Source organism: Artemia franciscana, unplaced genomic scaffold (assembly GCF_032884065.1).
Source record: "Artemia franciscana unplaced genomic scaffold, ASM3288406v1 Scaffold_1268, whole genome shotgun sequence".
Taxonomy (NCBI): domain Eukaryota; kingdom Metazoa; phylum Arthropoda; class Branchiopoda; order Anostraca; family Artemiidae; genus Artemia; species Artemia franciscana.
Window position 1 is genome coordinate 73631 of NW_027062778.1, and position 22452 is coordinate 96082.

Below are 22452 nucleotides of genomic sequence, written 5' to 3' on the forward strand. Positions count from 1 at the left end.
CTCTAATATTTTATATTTATTATATGTTTACTAGCTGTTGGGGTGGCGCTTCGTGCCACCCCCCAAGCCCCCCGCGCGCGTAAGCCGTTACGCGCCATATTAGTTACGCACCATTGTAGTTGTGTCCCTGTGTACCACCTATGAGTATAGATAGATTTATATATGTGTTTTGAACTGCGTAAAACTTGCGAGTATACAACATTCTTCGCTTTCCCATTGTCTGTGCGAATACAAAGCCTTATGTACTTATAATGACGTCATATGCAAACGCTCTTTTTACAAACAAACAAACATGCATACACACAGCTCGTTTTTATATAAATAGATAGATAGATAGATACAATACAAATTAACTGCGTAAAACTTGCGAATATACAACATTCTTCGCTGTCCAATTGTCGCTGCATATAAATAGGTTCTCAGGTTTACCGACCCTCGAACATGCAACGTACAATTGTCCATGGGAAAAACAATCAGTATTAAGATCTATACCACATTTTTCTAATGATTGACCTTGAGCTTTGTTGATGGTGATTGCAAATGCTAATCAAATTGGGAATTACAATCTTTTAAATTGAAAAGGCAGATCCGTCGGAATCACGGGAATAAGAGGAATTAGAACAGCCTCACCCTCAAAAGGCCAGGTCAAGATTGTTGCCTCTATTACGTTTTCCATTGTTTTTTTTACGGCAAGTCGCGTGCCATTGCAAAGCTTTGGTGGGTTGATATTTCTTAACAGTACTATTGGTACGCCTATTTTTAGTTGTAGCACGTGTGGTGGAAACCCTGAAAGATCCACGGAATTTAAAAATTCAGATGGATAATTAACCACCTCATTTGGTTCCAAAACTGTGTCGACTGACTTGTAAAGGACTGCCTGGTCTCGAATCTTGGTCAAAACAATATTGTTGATTTCGTGAACGTCTATATTTTTGGGTGCAAGAATCGTTCTTTCACTTAGCCATTTATTATTTTTAGAATTGTTTAGAATATTCGGAAATACTTTTTCAATCAATTCATTTTTGGACGTCACTAAATTACAGAATTCAGCAGGTAGTTGTATACGTCCTGAAATTTAGTCTACTGGGAGCTTTCCGTCTCCAATTGCCAGCAATTGATCTGAATATGTTTGACCAGAGTCATCGTTTTGCAATCGGACACGCATATTTGTAGTTAATTTTAATGTTTTTACGTGTGCCCATAAATTAGAATTTTTCAGGCAAGCATTCATTTCGTCTGCAGGGGTTGATTTAGGTATTATAGGTAATGTTTGCCTGAAATCTCCCGCAAGCAATATTAATGTGCTGACAAAGGGTTTCGAATTCCCTCGCAAATCTTTCAAACATTGATCCAGAGCCTCGAGCGATTTTTTGTGTGTCATTGTGCACTCGTCCCAAACAATAAGTTTGCATTGCTGCAATACTTTACCCATCCCAGATGATTTGGAAATATTGCACGTGGGAGTTTCTGTAGAATGCAAATTCAGAGGCAATTTCAAAGCGGAATGAGCAGTTCTTCCACCAGGCAGCAACGTTGCGGCTATTCCGGATGGCGCCATTGTCAACGCTATATCATTTTTTGATCGAATTGATGCCAGAATCAGTTTTATCATAAACGTTTTACCAGTACCTCATGGCTCATCAAAAAAGAAAATTTCTCCAACGTTGTTATCGACAAAATGCATTATCGTATCATAAATGTCTTTTTGTTCCGACGTCAACTTGGAAATGTTATTTTGTACATACGATAATACATCACTCGTACTGTCACTTTGTTCACGATCCAATTCTACACATGTCGAAACAGCAGCGGTACGATTAGGTGAAGGCATTCTTAAATCCTGAAGAGGTTTGTTTGCAATACATACGCACAAATCTTCTATAATAACTAAAGTGTAGTTATAAATTTCTGATGTAAAATCATGTCATATCTGACGTCTCTAACCGTTTTCGATGAAGTATATCTTCGGACATTTTTTATTTATATTTTTCCCATAACTCTGTAGGAGCTGATGGAGAGCAAGTTGTTAGTATGATGCCAAATAATGCACGAATTTGACTTGGAGTTTACGTTTCGCACGCGTCATTGATGCAGTTATCCCAGTGTTGGTCATTCTCCAATAAATTCAGAGCCTGGCATGCACTACGGTAAGTGTCATGTATAGTACCGTTTACAGTTCTCAAATACTCAAAGGACGTCAGACCGGGTACATTCACCAAAAGCAGGCGTAGAAAGAAGCATTCATGTTGATTGGGGTGAACGGTGTAGAGTCTTTCTATCGTGGTATCTTTGAAGATGGTGGGTTGGCCGTCGACTGACATACCCTGTTTTTGACGTTCAAATACTATATTTTTAGTATTCCACGTGTAATACGAAGGCACTTCAGTATACAGTAGTTTTTTGCAAAAGAATCAATTTTGCATAGCGAAAAGAAAGCAGATAACTTTGTATCCGGTGGATTCAGGGCTCTTTGTTGCACGTTGGATTCCGAAAATAAACACGTTGACCATTCTGTAAATGTACCGCTAAGTGAACAACTGCTGGACTACGTTCATGTATCGGAAATGAAAGAATTCGCCAAACAGCTTCATTGCTGCTTTTGTATCTTCCAGCCTGATATTGTAGGATTTCGTCGATATCTTTGATTTCGGACTGCAAGCCAAAAACTGCCATGTCACTGCCTTTGTTGACGTATTTACATATGTATTTGGTTGCCTTTACGGAGTTACAGTATTCAACGTTTATGTGTGCATTAAATGTTTTTGATAATAATGGGGAATATGGAACAACCCACTGGTTATCTACTTTGATGGTAGTACCGTTACGCTTCTTTATTATTGCTGTTTTACCGCCATCTTCAGTAGATCTTCTTCTATATTGTGGGTAACCATCATTGCCAGTAATTGTGTTGGATACTAAAAGTCCAGGATATTGCTTTGTGCACCTTCCTTTGGCCATGCATGGTGAATTTTCGTTCAGTGCACCGCAAGGTCCATGTATCATATTTTTTACAACAATATCATATAACCCCTTATCGACATTTTCATCAGGTATTTCAGCGGAAATCACATCATCAATTTCGTTAGAAGTAATTTTATAATATAGCCAGATTAGTATATTTGCGTGTGGCAAACCTCGTTTTTGCCATTCCACTGAGTACATCCAGCATCGCACTGACCCAAACACTTCAAGTTTTAACTATGTAGTGTATCAGTGATTTCAACTTTTGCCGGAAGACACGGGCCGTAATGTCATGTCTATGAACCGCCGATTGTCCTTGAAGTAAAAGCTGCTGTATCTCGTCCCAAGATTGATTACATGTAATTGTAATAAATAAATCTGGACGACCATAGAGACGAACATACGCAATAGCATCTTGAGCATATTCATGCATATGACGGGGACTGCCAGCATATGACGAAGGTAAAATCGTTAATCTTCCAACGTTTGTGGTATTACCGTCATTTACAACTGCATCTCGCTAATGAATTTATTGTTCAGAGCGGAGCTTGGTCTGATTCAGACGGATAAATAGCAAACGTTCTGATTCAATTTTTGTATACATATCAACGACGTATTGGTGAAACAATTGACGGCATTTTAAAATATAATTGTCTTCATCCTGCCGAATCATTAGTCTATAGGAATAATAATGCATTGCACTGCATTTCTTATTCTTTTCTTTGTTAGTGGCTGGATTCATCAATTTAATATTAAAGTGATAGCCGTTGGCTCCATCCCAGAAAATGATAGGATATTGTAGGGCATCGTAGCATCGATGAGTTTCAGCAATTCTTACCAACTGAGGGTTTCGCTTATGAAGAATAATATCTCGAGATAAAAACTGATCGCCGACCATAACGATTGCCACTTCGTCGATAGTTGGAGCATTGTATCTACGCAAATGTTGGCCAGGAGGCGTTTTGTCAGCGAAAATTACAATTTTATGCGTATCAGTAGGCATCAAATCGATGGCTGTTTTGAACAGACACACTAAATTATTATTTTCATGGAAAAGATGTTGCAATTGGGAAACGATTGTCCTTTCAACGTTGGGAGAAATTTGGCAACGTGCATTCAATTCAGAATTTCTATCACTGATGAAGTACAATTGTAAAAATTTATGATTCTCGCCTGAGAATGGTAGAAGGGACCCTGCTCTATGATAAATTTGCCCTTTTACTTTGAAAGTAGGCATAAATTGTTCTGGATTTTCGATTTGGGCACCAAACGACGTCATTTGGAAACATGAGTTATATTATCTGATCTGTGATAAAAAACGCTTAGACTCTGACGTAGTTCCAGTAAGCAAAGTCTTCAATGGCACCGGTGATGCAGCCAATAGAGGAAGTTTAACTTTTCCTGAGGCGCAACACATTCCCATTGTTTCACCATTGAATTTCAAGGCCTTGCAATAGGGACAAATTTTAGATATAGTCCCGATTTGAACACATCTACTCAAGCTATAATCATCGACTGGGCTGTACCTGAATGCCAGGCGATAATTTTCAGGTTGCTCTTGTGATTCCTCGGCACGCTTTCTTTTCTTACTTTCTCTATCAGCCGCAAGCCTGTTTCCTTGCTGTTCTTGTGATTCCTCGGCACGCCTCCTTTTTTCACTTTCTCTTTTAGCAGCAAGTCTGGTTTCGCGTTGCTTTTGTGATTCCTCGGCACGCTTTCTGTTCTTACTTTCTCTAGCAGCCGCAAGCCCGTTTTCTTGCTGTTCTTGTGATTCCTCGGCACGCCTTCTTTTTTCACTTTCTCTTTTAGCAGCAAGTCTGGTTTTGCGTTGCTCTTGTGATTCCTCGGCACGCCTTCTTTTCTTACTTTCTCTATCAACAGCAAGTTTTTTGGCATAGACTCTTTGAGCAGCTTCCTCGGCTGTTGACATTGTAGGTTCTTCAGTCATTTTACAATTAAACATTTTTCCGTGAACGAATGTCTTAAATACCTTTAATGACGTCATTGTCATAATGACGACATGACGACCTGATGACATGACGTCACTCGACACACAGACAACTTATTTTTATATATATAGATTTTTGTTCAAAATCATAAATTACATTAAAGTGTAGTTTTCTAAACATTTCTTTGACACAATTTTAGTAGATAATTTTTACTTGATGTTAAATTGAAGATACTTATTTGGAAAGATACAAGGCTACTCAGGAATTCTTCGTTAGAAAGATAATCGTCTACATAGGTTTATTTTCAGTTTTCTGGGAGCGTTAAACTTGTTTATGTTGACAATTTAGCTGATAACTATATTACAATGTAAAGGGAAGTACTGGCGATATGAAGTGTATTAAGAAGTAGTTTAAAAAATATAGATCGAAGTGACAATAAGTTACTAAAGAGGATTTTCAATTGCAAGTGTTTAGTTATTGTTATAACATTTAGGGATTCCAGAATAGGAATAAGTTAGAGAGGATTCAGTTAAGTTTATTAAAAAAATTGTTAAGTCTTGGTGATAAGTTTAATGGATTACTTTAAAAGCTGATATTGGACCGACTAATGTACGAGTAAAAGGATTAGTTAGTATGGTTAGGTATTAGAGAAACGGGGATCTTTACATGATAATTGGCTATTAAAGGCAACATGCCAGGAATGTTTGAGTGACAGAAGAAAAAGGTACTTGGGCTAGCCAAGTAAGATATATTTTAGGAAGTTGTGGAGTAGCTAGGCAATGGAATAACGGGTAAGGATTAGGGATAGAAAGGGGGGTGATTTCCAAACAGGTAAGCATTTATCTTAGAGAACTATGAAATCCAAAAATGGTAGTTTTATATATTAGCGTCCTCATCTCTCTCTTAAAGCTAGGATTAAGGAAGTGTGGGGAAAAGGAACTTGGAGGTTGGGCTTAATATGGAAGAACTAAAGTGGATAATGTCAGTAATAGGGACATTTTACAGTTTGGTGATAGGATAAAGTATCTGGAAAGAGCGAGTTAGGAGTTAGGTCCTTACTCTTGCCCGATGTGTGGGGATGAGGAGGATTACTTAAATAATTTGTGGGTCTTTGTGAAGTAATAACTGGTCTGCTATTTTTTTCTTGATTCGCGTGTATTTGTCTACGATTTGTACAGTGTTATATTTTTGTATTCAACATGGCTTTAGGTATTAATAAATGTCATAACATGTTACAACTTCATGTTCAGGAAAATATGGAGTTATGGCAGTTGAAAACCTGCAGTAGCATTTTACCAAATCGGTTATAAATTTCCCGTGAAAATTCGTAGATTTTCCTTCCTACCTTTACAATCGTGAAACTTCGACTCCTACCTTCAAGTTTTACCATCAGTTTAGTTTTACCATCAGTTTTCAATTTAAAAAAACTAGAACTGACCTTATGATGAAAAGAATTCAGTGACTGCAAAAGAATGCAGTGTGGGACAGTAGAAAAGTTAAATTTTCTTTTGTAAGAGGTTTAATTCTGACTAATTCTATAAGATAGAAACAAACAGCTTTATATCTAAAAGAGATTAATAGTACCCACTTCCTGACTAAAATGCAATTTTTTCCTTATGATTTAGTTAACTATTCTCATTGCAGCACTTACTTGTTTTTGTACTTACACCAGCACCAGGAGTTTTGCACTTCACCTGGTATTTAGTTTCAGATTATTTGTCGAAATTTGTTTAACTATAAGCTCTCCAGACTCAAGAAACTCCCACATTACAGGGATGAAATAAGTCGGTTTTAACGAAAAGATAATGCATCGAGAGTTTTGAACTTAAGAAATAAAAATGGAGGAATTGTATGGCCCTGACGGGATCTATCCATCAATACAGCATGGCTAATAACATATTCATGAATCCAAATCTAATCTTTGAAAATGGACAGACAGCATGGCTAGTAACATATTCATGCATCCTAATTCAATCTGTGAAAATAGACAGACAGTATGGCTAGTAACATTTTCATGCATGCACATCTAATCTTTGAAAATGGACAGACAGCATGGCTAGTAACATATTCATGCGTCCCAATTCAATCTGTGAAAATAGACAGACAGAATGGCTAGTATCATATTCAAGCATCCAAATCTAATCTTTGAAAATGGACAGACATCATGGTCTGTCCATATGGCTAGTAACACATTCATGCATCATAATTCAGTCTGTGAGAACAGACAAACAGCATGGCTAGTATCATATTCATACATCCTAATTCAATCTGTGAAAACAGACAGACATCATGGCTAGTAACATATTCATTTATCCTAACTCAAGCTGTGAAAATTAACACACAGCATGGCTAGCAACATATTCATGCATCCTAATTCAATCTGTGAAAATAGACAGACAGCATGGCAAGTAACATATTCATGCATCCTAATTCAATCTGTGGAAATAGTCAAACAACATGGTTAGTAACATATTCATGCATCGTAATTCAAGCTGTGAAAACAGACAGAGAGTATGGTTAGTGACATATTCATGCATCCTAATTCAAGCTGTGAAAATAGACATACAGCATGGCTAGTAACATATTCGTGCATCCTAATTCAATCTTAAAGAATAGACAGACAGCATGGCTAGTAACATATTCATGCATCCTAATTCAATCTGTGAAAATAGCCAGACAGCATGGCTAGTAACATATTCATGCATCCTAATTCAAACTGTGAAAATAGACAGACAGCATGGCTAGTAATATATTCATGTATCCTAATTCAATTCGTGAAAATAGACAGACAGAATGGCTAGTAACATATTCATGCATCCTAATTCAATCTGTGAAAAAAGACAGACAGCATGGTTAGCAACATATTCATGCATCCTAACTCAAGCTGTGAAAATAGACAGAAAGCATGGCTAGTAACATATTCACGCATCCTAATTCAGTCGGGCAAAAGGCATTTTTTCAAAAAGGCATTTTTCCATGTCTTTTGCTTTAGCTTTTCGTATTCATTCTAAACCATGTGCAATTTCGCATTACATCAATGATAACAAAAAAGTTTTTTCCCAGCTTGTTTCCAGTGGTCAATTTGACTTTAATTATGTTTTTATAAAATTCTTCTGACTAGGACAACTTGCAACTGCGATCGGGACTGCTTTCAACTGCTACTACATGTACTTGTGACTTCTTTTAGGAAATGTTGAGGGGGATGTTGAACAAAATCAAAACATACTGTTTGCTTCCTGATTGTCAAAAGGGTACATCAGCAACATTTCAGAAACGGATGAGGTCATTAAGTAAAAACTTTCAGGGCATGTTGAACAGTGCTTTGAGGGCAAAGAGTTAAAAGGTGTTCCTTTTCAAACCTCCTTTTACACTGGTCAAAACTACGTAATGGCTTTTCTTTTGAAATAAATCAATAGGTCTAATAACAATGCCCCCAGGAACGTAATGCCCGAACAGCCCCTGGGGAAAAGGTTGTAAATTTTCCAATGTAACTGTTGTACACATAAAGAATTTATCATTGGAAGAAGGGGGGAATGTTTGGTCTCGAGTGTGTCAGAGAAGGCTAAACGTATAAAGGTAAAACGTTAGGGAATTCTAACAGGGATATCATACTAAGTCTAAAGACACTGTGTACATCAAGGTTATCAAAAGGATACGTGTGCAATATCTTTGGAGTGACTAAGGATATTAACTTTACACTTTCAGGACCATTATTAGTAGTATACTACAGTGGCTGCAACTAAGACTACTTAAGATAGCGATTAGGATTTAGGACTACTTGGGACTACTGGTGAGTGTGACTGCATTCTGCTTTCAACTTCGACTGTGCTGTGCTTGTGTGTTTCCAGGTTATCAAAAGGGCATATATGCAATATGTTGGGAGTGGTTGAGGGTAATAACTTTACATTTTCAGTATGACTAGTCCTACTACAACTGTGACTGCAACTACGACCACTTACGACTGCAACTATGACTACTTGGGACCATTTGCAAGTGTGATTAATTATGACTGCGGCTGTGAATATTTGTATCTGCTAGCGAGACTACTATCAATCTTGACTATTTATGACTGTAACTACTTCTGACTGCGAATACTAGTGAACTCGATAACCTGTACCTGTGACTAAGAAAACTTGTGATTGCAACTATGAATACGACTGTTTGCAACTGATACTATTTGCAATTGAAATAATTTGCAACCATGATCATTTCAAATTATAACCGCTTAGGACTGCGAGTAGGGAATACTAACGAATACTTGTGACTGAGACTATTTGCGATCTCGACTTTTAAATACTGTAGCTGTGCCTACTTGCAACTCTGAATGCGAATGCACCTTGACTGCTACAGTGGCTACTCTGACTACTTGCAGCTGCTACTACTCCCTGCTCCAAGTGCGACAGCTTGTGACGAGCATGAGGACTCGTGACTGCAGCTACTTGTGATTGTGACTACTACTAGTAGTGCAGCTACTGCGATTGCGAGCGTGTTTTTAAATACTACTGCAACTTCTACTTTTACAATTAAATCTATTTCACTATATCAAATAGTTTAACGGCATCATGCTTTCCAGGTGTCAAAAGGTCATATCTATAACATCTTACGAGTGGCTACGGCTATTAGATAATATATTTCATTGAATATTATTGGGGATGTTGTACTAAATTAAAAGACTCCAGGTGCATCCGAGTTGTCAAGAGGGTGTATCTGAACGTATCTGTTTCGGTCTTGGACTGCCTATGGGTAATAATTTGGGATTTTGATAGAATGCTAAGGGGGATTCTAAGCGAAATCAAAAGTCACTATAGGCATCCAGGTTGTCGAAACGATATTCCTTGAATATGTCGAAAGTAGTTAGGGAAGGATACAAAGATAAAGATAAAATGTGTTTGCTTAAAATGTTAACTACAAAACAAATTATTGAATGAAATTAAAGGTCAGCATTAAAAGTTAAAACAAACAAAAACAATTTTGTATATGAGGGTGGCTGCCCATTCTTAATCCCCCATTTTATGCGCTACAGATTTATAGCACAATGCTTGAAGTATGTATGATTCCGAAAAAAGTGAAGGGAATTGGCTTTTAAAATATTTTAACTCAATACTGTACTTTTTAAAGCAATGTACATCAATCAGTTAATCTCTTCTCGAAATACGGTGCAATATACTTTTTGTTCTCACTCCCATTACCGTTGGACTTGAACAGCCGTTCAAAAAATATTGAAGACAAAAATTCGAACTTAAGCGTAAAGAGCGGGGGATTAAGGAGGAGATAGCCCCAATTTAAATATATTTTTTAAAGACTTATTTTTAAATTAATTTGAAATGTATGTTGCACAAAAGCGATAATTCTGGTTTGTTTTAAGTTTGGTTAGCTGTTTACTTTCATTACTAAAAACTTAGTTTTTTTATTAATACCTAAAAAAATGACGATAAGTAAATCTTTTAAGAATTTTCAGCTTGAATTTTTTCTGTAATGACGCAGACTTTGATGTTCGGACTTCCAAATTATCGAAAAAGGGACTGTCCGCGCAAAGTGAAATGCATCCGCACCAATGAAATTGGCAATTTTAATCGCACAAATATCGTCTATAGAAGTTTGGATGCTTAATAAAACACCCTTTATGTAATATGTATCCTGTTGGTTTTTTCATCCCCCTCAACAGTAATATACTAAAGGAAACATACAAGTCGAATAGGATGCCTTCCTAAATTTAGCCGTAAGTAGCTAAAGACAACTCTTCCCTGGATTCAAGAGACTTTAAAAATCAAGTAACCGTATTGATGTAGAGGAAAGTCCCCCAAAATCACAAAAAGACCAACTTTTACCAAAATGGAAAGAATTTACTCACCAAACTTCCCTTTTGAATTAGAAGCTAGGTCTATACTTTATCAAAATCCATATATCAAGTTTAGATACATTTGATTCAATAAAGACCTTGAAATCAATTAGTTTGCATTATCTTTTCATGTCTTCAAAAACAAAAATTCAGTAAAAACCCCTTGATTCATCTTAGAATCCACATTTCAATGGTTAAGAACCTCTGGCAAATACTGCTAGGAAAAAACAAAACAAAAAAGAATAAAGACTTTACTGGTTTTCCCACTTAGCAACTTCATCCGGAAATCTTTTCTGGTGGAAAACTGCAACAAGGAATTCACGTAATTGATATAAATGTCTTCCCTTAATCCAGACATTGTGCTTATAAATCTGACTAGTCTTAGATGAGCATTAGTATGAAGTGCACCTTTTGCTCCTTATATATAGGCTTAGCCTCCGTATATTTCGTAATTTCCTTCCCGTATACAACAGTTGATCCGTTTGCTCAGCTGGAAAAAAGGGATGAAGTAGCTGAAAACAATGATAATAGAGAGATCATAAAACAAGATGCTTATGATTATTATGGTGTTAAAGCTAATTTATCAGGTGAAAACCACTTTGAATCTTCAACATCACCAACTATAAATAGTTTCACCAGTTTTACCACTGATACCTATGAAACTGGGCTTAATGAAGAAATTCTAGCTACCAATAGTGCACAATCTGGCCTAATTGATTTATCAGACAGCAAATTATCAATGAATAGTATAAATTCAACTGAGCCCACTAAACACAGGTTTGTAATTTCAACTATTGAAGAAAATACTTCTGCTTTATCTAATGATAACGGTTCATCACTATCGTCTTCGAATAGAAATGGAGCATCAAACAATTTTGGACGACGAAAGATAACTAATGGGAAAAATAGTAACAGAAGAGGTCGAGGTAGGGGTTCTATGCCTTTCAATCAAGCAGTTAAACCCTCGAAACCTTATGAACGATCAACAGCAGATTTGGTGAGTTTTAAAATATTCTTAAATTTAGTTAACGACTTGATATTATATGTTATACATTTTATTTTCCTGTGGTTAACTTAGCAGACAAATAGAATAGAGAGAGATCCAGATATACCGTCCATATTTTCTTGCCTATTTACAATTACGGATAACATGTCTAAATTCAACGCAGAAATCAAGAAGTTTTGCTGAAAATTACACGTTTGCTTAGTAGTCTGTTTTATAAAGATTAATTGGGCATAAAATCTCACTAAAAAGTAATTAAATGAGCTTTATTTTTCGACTGAAGTACGTAATTTCCAATAAATATTACAAAGGAATTCAGCTTTAAAATAGCGGTGGCTGGCGTTTTCCCTAGGAAAATACCTGCCCCAAAATGGCCATAAATAGGCATGGAGCTACCCATCCCCCACAGAAAATACTCATCTGGAACCCCCAATGAAAAATATCATCCCGTGGAAAATACCCCTCCGCAGAAAATACCCCACAAAAGATCCCCCCCTGCAAAAAAGATCCCTTAATACCCCTGGAAAACACTATATTCCCCTTGGAGATACATTCCCTTGAAAGGAAATTAGTCCCAAAAATGTTCTCCGTAACGAAAATTATCCCAGACAATTTTTTCTTGCAGAAAACTCCCCCGAAAAAAATATTCGTTTGTTTCCCAATAACAAATACTGTCTGTAAGCAATGGCTAGATCACAAAACTTAAACAGGCACTTAAACTCCTACAATGGTGTAGTTTGGGAGGGAGGAGATGTGACAAAGGGTGCATTTTATGCCAAAACATCACAGCTCTCATAGAGCCCGGAGATAAATACAGAATCATTTCTAAGGGAGAGATGAGGGAGGGTGGTGGTAGAAATTCATGTTTAATCCGCAGAGCCGCAACCCGTATTTTTGTTTGGAGGGGTACAAAAGAAACTTAAAAAAACACATTAAAATGTAATATTAATATCTACTCCCTTGTGACTTCTGGGAGTATTTCTGGTCTAAGCTGCTATTATGAAAGTAAATGGTAACATTAAACAACGAAATGAACGGAATATGTTCCATATAGAAGGGGGGCTACCCCTCCCTCATTCACACCTCCACATGGTCGCAGAAACTTCGGAGGATGCTCATTAGATCAGAAATTGAAAGTTCAAGTCCTTTTTTTACAAGTCAAAAGTGATTGAAGAACAACCAGCAACGGAAGGGGGGGGGGGGGTATTTTCCAGGGACGTAATCTCTGAGGGAGGATTTTCTGTGGAGGTTATTTTCTGGGGGGGGGGGTATTTCCAAGGGGGGTAAACACCTAGAACAAAAATAGCATTACAAAAATACAAAATAACAACTACTAGTATCCAGTGTTCAATGGCTTGATTATAACTAGAAGAACAGTAAATTATTCTGGGCCAGCAAAATCTGAATCAGGCCCTTTGATAAAACTCACAAACCGATATTTTACTACCTGGACTTCCAAATACATCAAATAGTTCGTCGTAACGAAATGTAATTAAGGAGCGATGCGCCTCAATGGTAACCTAAACTCTACGAAACAGAGTCTTGGTAAAAATAGCATCAAAAGAATCGAATTTCGATGCACATTCAAAATATTTAAAATTAATGAAATTTCATGGTACCAACAAGAAGTTACGAGCTTGAAAAAATTTATCCAGTTTTAAAAAAGGGAGGAAACACCCCCAAAAGATCAAGTGATTTTAGTGAAAATTACTCCATCAGATTCAGAATACCAGAGGATCATACTATAGAAGTTTCAAGCTCCTATGTACAAAAACGTGGAATTCCAAATTTTTTTTTGCCAGAATAAAGATCACGAACGCGTGTCTTTTTTTCCCAAGGAGTGATCATGTCGAACCAGTGATCACAGAAGACTTCAGAAACCAATAAACTATATACATTGCATAACCTGTCAAAAGTGTGAAAAACAGACGCAGAGAATAACTCTTGAAATAACTTAGAAAGGTAAGGTTTTAAGACATCTTATGCCAAAACTTCGTTGGTCTATTTGCCCCGAACCTTCAAGTGAATAATATTTTTACTTTTCAACTTTCTGATGCCAAGTTTAAAAATATCACAGAAAAAAACACATGCAAAATAAAGTAAAAAGGGGCAAGCAATAAAAAAAAACCCTGCGAAGTAGGGACAATCGACAGTAATTAACCAAATCTGTTGACTTACTTAATTTATTTTTAAGATGAAATTTCTTCAGCGTTTTGGATATCTTCAAGAAGGTGGAAATAACACTGAAGCCCTCTTTAAAGAAGAAGCAGTGGATGAAGCTGTGCGCCAGATGCAAGCCTTTGCTGGAATAGCCCCAACAGGAAAAGTAGACGCAGAAACACTGGAGGTAAAACTTTTTAAACATTAGCAGAAGTGGAAGAATTTACTAGAGGGTTAAAGCCACTCCCCCCCCCTCAATTCTAAAACTACGTAGCGAATAAGAATTCAAAGTTGATTACATAATGAACAGAAAATAAACTTTTCCACCTTTTAAATCACCCCTCAGTCTTCTCTCTCTCTATCTTCCCTTTCCATCTCTGGTATTTAATAGTGTCTGACATAGCTGGTATTTGGTTTTTGGTATCTGGAATTTGACACATACAAAAATATGATTTCGCTACTTTTGGAATTTTTTTATTATTATGGTATTTTCCTTGTAAAACTTCAGTTTAATAGATTTCTATTTTTAACATTAAACATTTCTCACATTTTTCCTAGCCTAAACTATGCATGACATTCAAGTTATATTTTTTCTTAACTATAATGATGATGTTCGGCTGAAGCAAAATGGTGATCAATGTGCCAGGGAGGTTATCAAAGGATTCCAAGTGGCTGTCTTGGGTCACAACTCACGGTAAAAGTCCGTTTGAAGTCCTATCAGCTGATTGACAGCCTATTAGCCAGTAAAAATAACTAGGTATCATGGAATCAGCAATAAATAGCCTCAGAAATCCGGCTGAACTAATGATGATGAATGCTACGATCTCCTGCCATTATTTTTTACTCCGAAAGACGCTTTCCCTATCGGAAATGGAAGGTAAAAACTTTCAACCAGGAACCACAGTCAGGTAGAATGAGCAGTGTCAGAAAGACTCTTGATAACTACCATAGTGATTTTTCTACCCTGACGGAGACACGCATCCCTGAATTTCGGACTGTCGACAACAAAAACTAACATCTGTTGTTTTCTGGAAAAGAATGTGTGAAAATTGCTGAAGTGACTCTTGCAAGGTAGGAAGACAATTCCCCTCAGATTGGGAACCTGTTAGTGTCGTATCTTTCGAATACAATTTGTTGCTACTTAGGAAAGATGACTATCATTGCAGTGTATGCTCCTACAGAAGAAGTGCTTGAATCAGAATGTTTTGTTTTACCACCTGTTTAACGGTATTGCTTACCAACACGATATTCAGGTGACAGGTGGGAACTTAATTGCCAAAGTTGGAAGTGACGCCCAGTAAACACCCGCACTGATTGGTTCACAAAGATTTGATGATCTGAAATATAAAAAGCATAGGATAGACGAATGGATTAGCAATGCCACTTGACAGCTTACACAGAAAAGAGCGGATGTAAAAGTGTTTTTTGATAATTACTCGTCTAGTCATCTCTGTGATATCCATTGTAGTGATGTTTTGGAAAAACCATATCAACATGCTGATAAAGAAAGTAGGAGGTATGCAAAGGGGACAATAGAGTATATCTCGAACAAATAGCCATAGATGCCAAACGAGCTTCAGGCCGTTAAGAAAGTAGAGGTGTGTAAATGTTAACCGAAAAGAATGAATCGAATGAATGGCAAGTACAACTTATCTTGGTTTTCGTAGTTTCTGAAAGATTTTGATTCTGTCTACTATGGAGCAATTTGGGAAATGCTTCGGTTGTGTGAAATTACTGAGAAATTTATGTAGATGGCCAAAGCTGTGTTTCAAAGGAAGTCATGTGACGTACAGACACGATAGAAACACATAGAGGGGTTTGTTGTTGAGCCTTGTTTGAAACAAGGCTGTCTCCTATCCCCAATCTTATTTGCCATAATCATAGACCTTTTCTGAGATCGTGCAAATTCTGCGACAGGGTATAGTCAAACATAATGAAACAACTTTATAACTGTTACTTTGCCGATGAAACTGTATTTGCTGCTCCCGTGACAGAAGATATACAACAGACCATTGGATATATAGTTCCAAAAGCCCCTTAAACATGTCTGCCGATCACCGTGAACAAGACCAAGGCAAATTCAAATCAACAATATATAACTAAAACCAAAATCACTATGAACACCCAGGTTCAATCATCAGAAATTCAAACATCTAAGCAGTGCACTAGCTCAAAATGGTACCTGTGAATGAAAAATTACCCTCCAAATTGCATGTGAGGGTGCGGCATTCTCTCATTTAGTTAGCATTTGGAGATCTAGTATGAATTTGATGAATTTAAAACTGCCCTTGTTCAACATCAACATGATCTCAATATTGATGTGTGGATGCGAATCCAATAGTCTGTCCAGAGCTTTAGAGAAAGGGTTACATGGATTTGAGAATAATTATCTGCTAAGAATACTTACGATTTGTTGGTGCTGACATACTATCTAACACCGAGAAGATATTTTCAATCAAGCAGCCTCTAGGGCTATGTGACTAGAATTCAAAAGAGAAAAATAGCCCATGAAAACGGGTGCCAGCGTCCTCCATACTTCTAGAAGGATGGTAGAGAAGAAATCACTATTGGTTATTCCATTGAAGATGAGGCAAGTGTTCAACGAATATCCTTTAGTAAGCTGTGGTCTCTGGCATAGGATCCTCCGACATAGAAATCAGCCATTGCTACTCTATACGCTGCTAGGCATTAGAGTACTTAAGTGTAAATAAGTAAGTGCTTTCTGGGGCACTTCATATATATGATGATATCCATATATTTTCCTGGTCGTTAATTCAGTAGGCAAGGGTAACAAAATGATTTTCTTGTCATATCTCAAAAACCTCTGGGGATCATTTATGTTATTTTTGACAAGCAGAATGTTTACAAGATATATACTTAGAGTATTGCTAAGCTTAAATTTGTATCTGACCCACTTTTCATTTGCATTATTTCTTTTGACCTATTTTAATCCCTTTCGAGGCTTTTGAAGATATTAGCTTTATTTGAGATGTATCATTGACAAATCCCATATACTTTGCTCATCCCCAAGGTATGCCTGAAATTTCAAAGTAACACGACTGGTATTACCAGATCATGTTGAGTACGGGATTCACCGAGCTTATGCTTCGATTATAATTTTGCAATTTTAAATTCGCAATTTAAATAAAGGTCCCAGCAAGATCTTATGGTAGTTGTTTTAACACTGGTGTGTGATACATTAGCTTATTTAATTGGTTTTAAATTTGCTAAATATCGATTATGGGCTCTCTAGTGAACAAATACTATACTATATATCTGAGATGCTGAGAAATTGGCCATCCGTGGCCAAATCTGATTTTTAAGGCTGTTTTTTTGGTTAAGTTGTATTTTTTCTACGTTTTATTTTCCTTGTCTTTTTGTCATGGCGCCACCATAGATTCGATACAACCAACCTGGAAAAATACAAAATTTTCTTTAAAGTAGTAGCCTATTTAGATCGTCTTTGTGGCGAGAAGTATCACTATGCCAGTTTTAAGAAAAGCACTGAACATCCGATTTAAAGGTGCTCGGCACACCCTGGTGCTCGGCATGATGGAGGCTTAATTATATTGATTCTCTTTGTAAGTAGCAACCTTCAAAGGAATCATCTTTGCTTGCTACTCTTTCTCCAGGGAATAGGAGGGATCTCCAGGAGACAATTATAACGTTGAAGACTCCCATTGACTTTTAATCAGTAGCTGCGTAATCTAAGGCATCTTTAAAGGTTTATTCTGGGTTTTCCACCACGTTTTCTGGTGTCGAAGATTATGATGGCTTTGTTCTTCTAACCGAATATTTCTTTTTTCTTCTCTTCCATATTTAGTTTGTTTTGATTTTTGCTGTTGCTTGTCTTCCAACTGCACAATTCTTTGTTCTTCATTTCATTTTAGACACGTTCTGATACACGTTTTCCCGATATCCCTTCTAATTCTCACTGCCACTTATTGTCTAACCGCATTATTCTTTGTTCTCGCTTTGGAATATCTCTTAACCACACTTTTCTTTGTTCCTTACTTTGAGTTTTTTTCGTTCTACTCCTCGCTGTCGCATATCATTTAACCACCTATTTCCTTATTCTTCACTTTGGTCTTTGACTCGTTTTAATTCTTTCTGCCGCTTATCTTCCAACCGAATATTTCTTTGCTCTTCACTTTTGTTTTTCACTCTTTGTAATTGTTGGTGACGCAAATATTTTAAATGTATATTTCTTTGTTCTTCATTTTCGTTTACATTATTTTAAGCATTTTCTCAATGCTCTTAGCATCGATTTTAATACTGCATAAAGCTGACTTTAAGGTAACCTCCGAGAAAACCAATGAACAATACTTATTGCAAAATCTCATAATAACTGACAAATGCCACAGAACAAAATTGTTAACTCATTATGACAAAACTGAGCCTCTTTGAGTCAGCATAAGGAGGTTCAACGCTCTTCTGTCAATATGGGAGACTCGATAATGGAAAAAATTGCATACAGATATGAAAACCCAATATAAACTCAACAAAGTTTAATCCACGTAAGCCATATAAACCTAGATGTGACATTCTATGATTCATTAAAGAAACTAAATATGGTTAAGCCAAAACCTCTTAACTCGACATGGTTAGACTTAACCCAAACAGGAGAAATGAAAGATGACAAATAAATTTGGAACTTTAGGTCCTTCTACACCTTTTACAGTGTAGTAAAGGTAAGCGAGTCTGTCAGCTCTTTTGTGGGTTTATTTTGCCTCGGTGCTACTACTATTGTTGCATTCGAGTACAACAGGGGAGAACTCAGCGATAAATTTCGAGAGGAGATGGATAAATTGGCTTAGGGATGGTAGTACTGATAAAAAGAGTAAATAACATTTTTAGAATATAAGGTGCGTTCTTTATTGAGACAACACTGTGAACATGCAATTATAAAATAAAATCAAGCCACCTCTTTTGCTGTGGGCTAATTTATACAGACCGTGTTTCACATTTACTGGAAATCTGGCATCGACTGGCGTATGGATAACAAGGCCAATCCATTAAGCCGTTCCTGACCTGAGGCATTCCTGCCATAAGACTTCGCTCTTCTAAAGGTAGACAAAGAACGCTCGCATATAGCTGTAGTGACGGGAATCGTTCCAGCAAACTTCAAAATCGATGTAGAGTGGGGAAAATATCCTTATCACTTTCTTTTAAGCACATTATGCGGTACTTTGGCACCACATTTCCGGACTGCTTCGACATCCTCCTTAAAACAGCTAACTCAGCTTGCAGGCTTCCCTTATAGCTGTCTGCAACAAATACCAAAATTAATCTTAGAGTATCCGATATATCCTCTTTTCTTCGTCAAGGGATATACAGTGCTGAGGAAATAGATATTGCAATGATTCCAGCAACTTTCTGTGATTGAGGGATGAAAGGCTAAGTTTAAGGAGAGTCTTGCACAGTGACCACAGACTGCATGGGGAAAATACTCAAGGACTATAGTAGCACAGCCTTGAAACTGGCCACTCATGCGCAAAGCTCCATCATAACCTTGACCCCTTATGTATATTAAATTGATTTCTATTTCGTCTAAGGTTTGTATCAACCAACTAAGGTCTGCTATCAACCAACTTTTTCTTTTTCAAAAAGTCTTTGATTTCCGTTTTGACATGATGAACGATTAATTAACAAAAAGGGGTCGTAGGGTTCTATATAAACACTGAAAAAGTAAATGCATAATTTAAAAGAAGTCCAATGATCCTAGGAGCCCGAGGTTATAAAAGCACGTGGCTTACTTGGCAGCAGCCTGCCTTTGCTCCCAACCGCATTTTCATAAATCAAATATTATTGTGTAGAGGTCATCAAACTTTACCTACTTTTTGTGCATACATTACTATATATCAAATGGATAAAAGCCCATAGAGAATTTGGTTAGTTTCTAAGACAGTCTGGTTTTGATATTTATTCAGAAAAATAATAAAACCTTCATTTCTTATCCTTAATACAATAAAATTTGCAGTACACATTATCCTTTCATATTAGTCAAGATCTGTAAGAATCTACAGATTTCCTGAATCTCGGGGGGGGGGTGTATTTCTGTTTTCCCCCTTGGTTTTGTCCCTGTAAATTTTTACTTCATGCTTATGCATTGAGGGTGTTGTGGTAGGTAGTCTGTCTAAGGATACTAACAGGTCTTGGAAGAATGATAGATTAATATTATTTACAGTTGGACTTGAAGAGAAAAACAGAATAAAATCATATTTCTTGAGAGGGGAGAATATACCAGAGTTCATCCTTGAGTTACCCATAGTTAAGTTGGCTCGATGGTGCTACTATCATTGCTTGTCATTACAATTTGAAAGACAAAAATACAATTTAAAAAATAAGGATAAAAATATCCATAGAAGGAATGGTTTTGCATAGGGTCTTCGGGATGGGGAATGTATCATTTACATTTGGTGGGTAGAAGAAATAAGAAAAATTGTATTAACCCGACGAGTTAAGTCAGAAACATATTTTAGTAAAATAAGATTTCAAGACACAAAAATACAAAGTGAGAAGTTTGAATTATTATTTTTTACTGAGATAAGAGTTTGAAAATCAACTGTAAAAGAACCACACATCCTGGGCTCCAGTAAAACAGCAGTTTTACTGCTGATGATGAGCACTGTATATGTGTTCGAAATATCCAGTTAAAAATGTTTATATCTGTTCACTGTCAATTAAAAGGTTTCATCCCTATTTTGAATTGTTATACTTTCGCTTTGAAAGAAAATTCAGAAATACCAAATCTTTGCTTACCTCAGGTGTGGCGCAGATATGTGTAATTGGGCTATCTATATAAGCAACTTTTGATTGTAATTGTTACTTCTTGTCTCCTTGATATACGTTTGACCACTGGTCTTTACCAAAACTTAGGATTGTTTGATCATTGGAAATGTCCATAATTTCTTATAGTTTAAGTTATATCTTGTGTTCTTTTAAACTTGTGGAACAAGAGTTCCAGAACCAAGTGTGTTTAACATTCAGACCTTGTACCCGTTGTTGGTTGAGTTCATTAAAAAAAGTCACTAAATTATCCTTGACTTATCTTACGAGCTCAGTAGGAACGACTCATATAAGTAGCTCAGGCCATCCCTAGGCCACATCGCTATCATAGTTATTAAGCCAACCTAGAGATTTACCCCCTTACCCTCTTGAGGGGCCATGCAGTAACAACTTTATTTCAAAATCAATTTACAATTCGGGGTAGCCCAAAAAGGGTATTGATGTAGGAAGGTCTGCTTACGTGTGTTACGAGATCTCAAAAGGATAATGACTAGCTATCACTTATAATTAGAGTTAAATAGAAAAAGAATGTAATTAGGATAATTATTAAGAGGGGAATATTATTTTTGTTTTTTTTCCATGGTTTAGATGTCATAGTGCTATCATCTCTTCTCGTCACAGTTTCAAAAACAAAATAAACTTGAAACATAAGGATACAAATCAATAAAAGTAATGGGATTTACCAAGGTCGTGGCGGGAGGGGAAATATCTGCAGCATTTAAAAATAAAAGAAATAAAAACAAAATTAGAATTCATTTTAGCGAATACAAGGTGTTGGAATGGGGTTGGCTACTTACATGTGTTAAGGGTTATTGGAAGAAAGAAGAATAATTATTATTTATAATTAGACTTTCATATTAAATAAATATTGCCGGGATTTTTCACAGAGGGGTAAGGATATGCTGGGGCTCTTTCTTGAAATTGTCGTGGTCTAGTTGCCATGGTTTTGTTATTATCAATGCTACTCATTACAACTTGAAAGACAAAAATTGACTTGATAGCAAGGATGAAAATTAAAAAAAAAGAGTTTTTTTCTAAAGCCTTGGGGGAAGGGCAGGGTGTCATTAACATTATAAGATGAAAGAAATTTAAAGCAAGTTAATTTAAAGTTCACACTAGTACACAGAGGGTGCTAAGGGATCTTGAAAGGATGAATTACGATTATTATTTATAATAAGACTCGAAAATGAAAATGAATAAAATCAGGCTTTTTGAGAGGGGAGGAATATACCTGTGTTAATTTTAACCTTGTATTAGTCTTGATATTGAGCAATGTTGGCTATTTTAAAGTTATTCATTTTCTATTTTGAATTCAAATAAATTGGCAGTGAAACTCCTTTTATTCTTCGGCAAAAATGTTTTTCGCCAAAACTACCATAAAATATTTTATATAAGAAAGGTTTGGCTAAAGGTATGAAGTATAAAAGGATATTAATCGATAAATTTGAAGAAAACTTACGAAGTTTAAAGTTTAATTGTAATTCTATCAAAAAGTTCGTGGTAACGAACTGTAGTAAGGAGCGACCCGGCTCAATAGTAAACGAAACTCTGAAAAACGGAATTTTAATGCTAAAAGATACATCAAAAGAATTGGATTTTCATGTTGATTCTAAATATATAAGTTTCATCAAATTTAGTTTTGTCATCAAAAGTTACGAGCCAGAGAAAATTTGTCTTATTTTGGAAAATAGGCGGAAATACCCGCTAAAAGTCATAGAATCTTAACGAAAATCACACCATCTCATTCGGCG

The 22452-nt window shown here is 36.4% G+C and overlaps 2 protein-coding genes across 3 annotated transcripts in view; one reads left to right on the forward strand and one right to left on the reverse strand.

Moving 5' to 3' along the window:
• The window catches only part of LOC136042419 (uncharacterized), a 148126-nt gene that overhangs the window by 68318 nt on the left and 57356 nt on the right, over positions 1-22452 (reverse strand). For both annotated transcript variants that reach the window (XM_065727392.1, XM_065727393.1), the window contains exon 2: positions 18867-19179. In XM_065727392.1, coding sequence (XP_065583464.1) covers positions 18867-18961 — 95 coding nt within the window. In that variant the 5' untranslated portion in view covers positions 18962-19179. The remainder of the gene's footprint in view (positions 1-18866; positions 19180-22452) is intronic.
• Positions 11099-22452, forward strand: part of LOC136042417 (matrix metalloproteinase-2-like) — a 63668-nt gene continuing 52314 nt past the window's right edge. The window contains exons 1-2 of the mRNA XM_065727390.1: positions 11099-11746; positions 13947-14099. Of these exons, the coding sequence (XP_065583462.1) occupies positions 11135-11746; positions 13947-14099 (765 nt within the window). The 5' untranslated portion in view covers positions 11099-11134. The remainder of the gene's footprint in view (positions 11747-13946; positions 14100-22452) is intronic.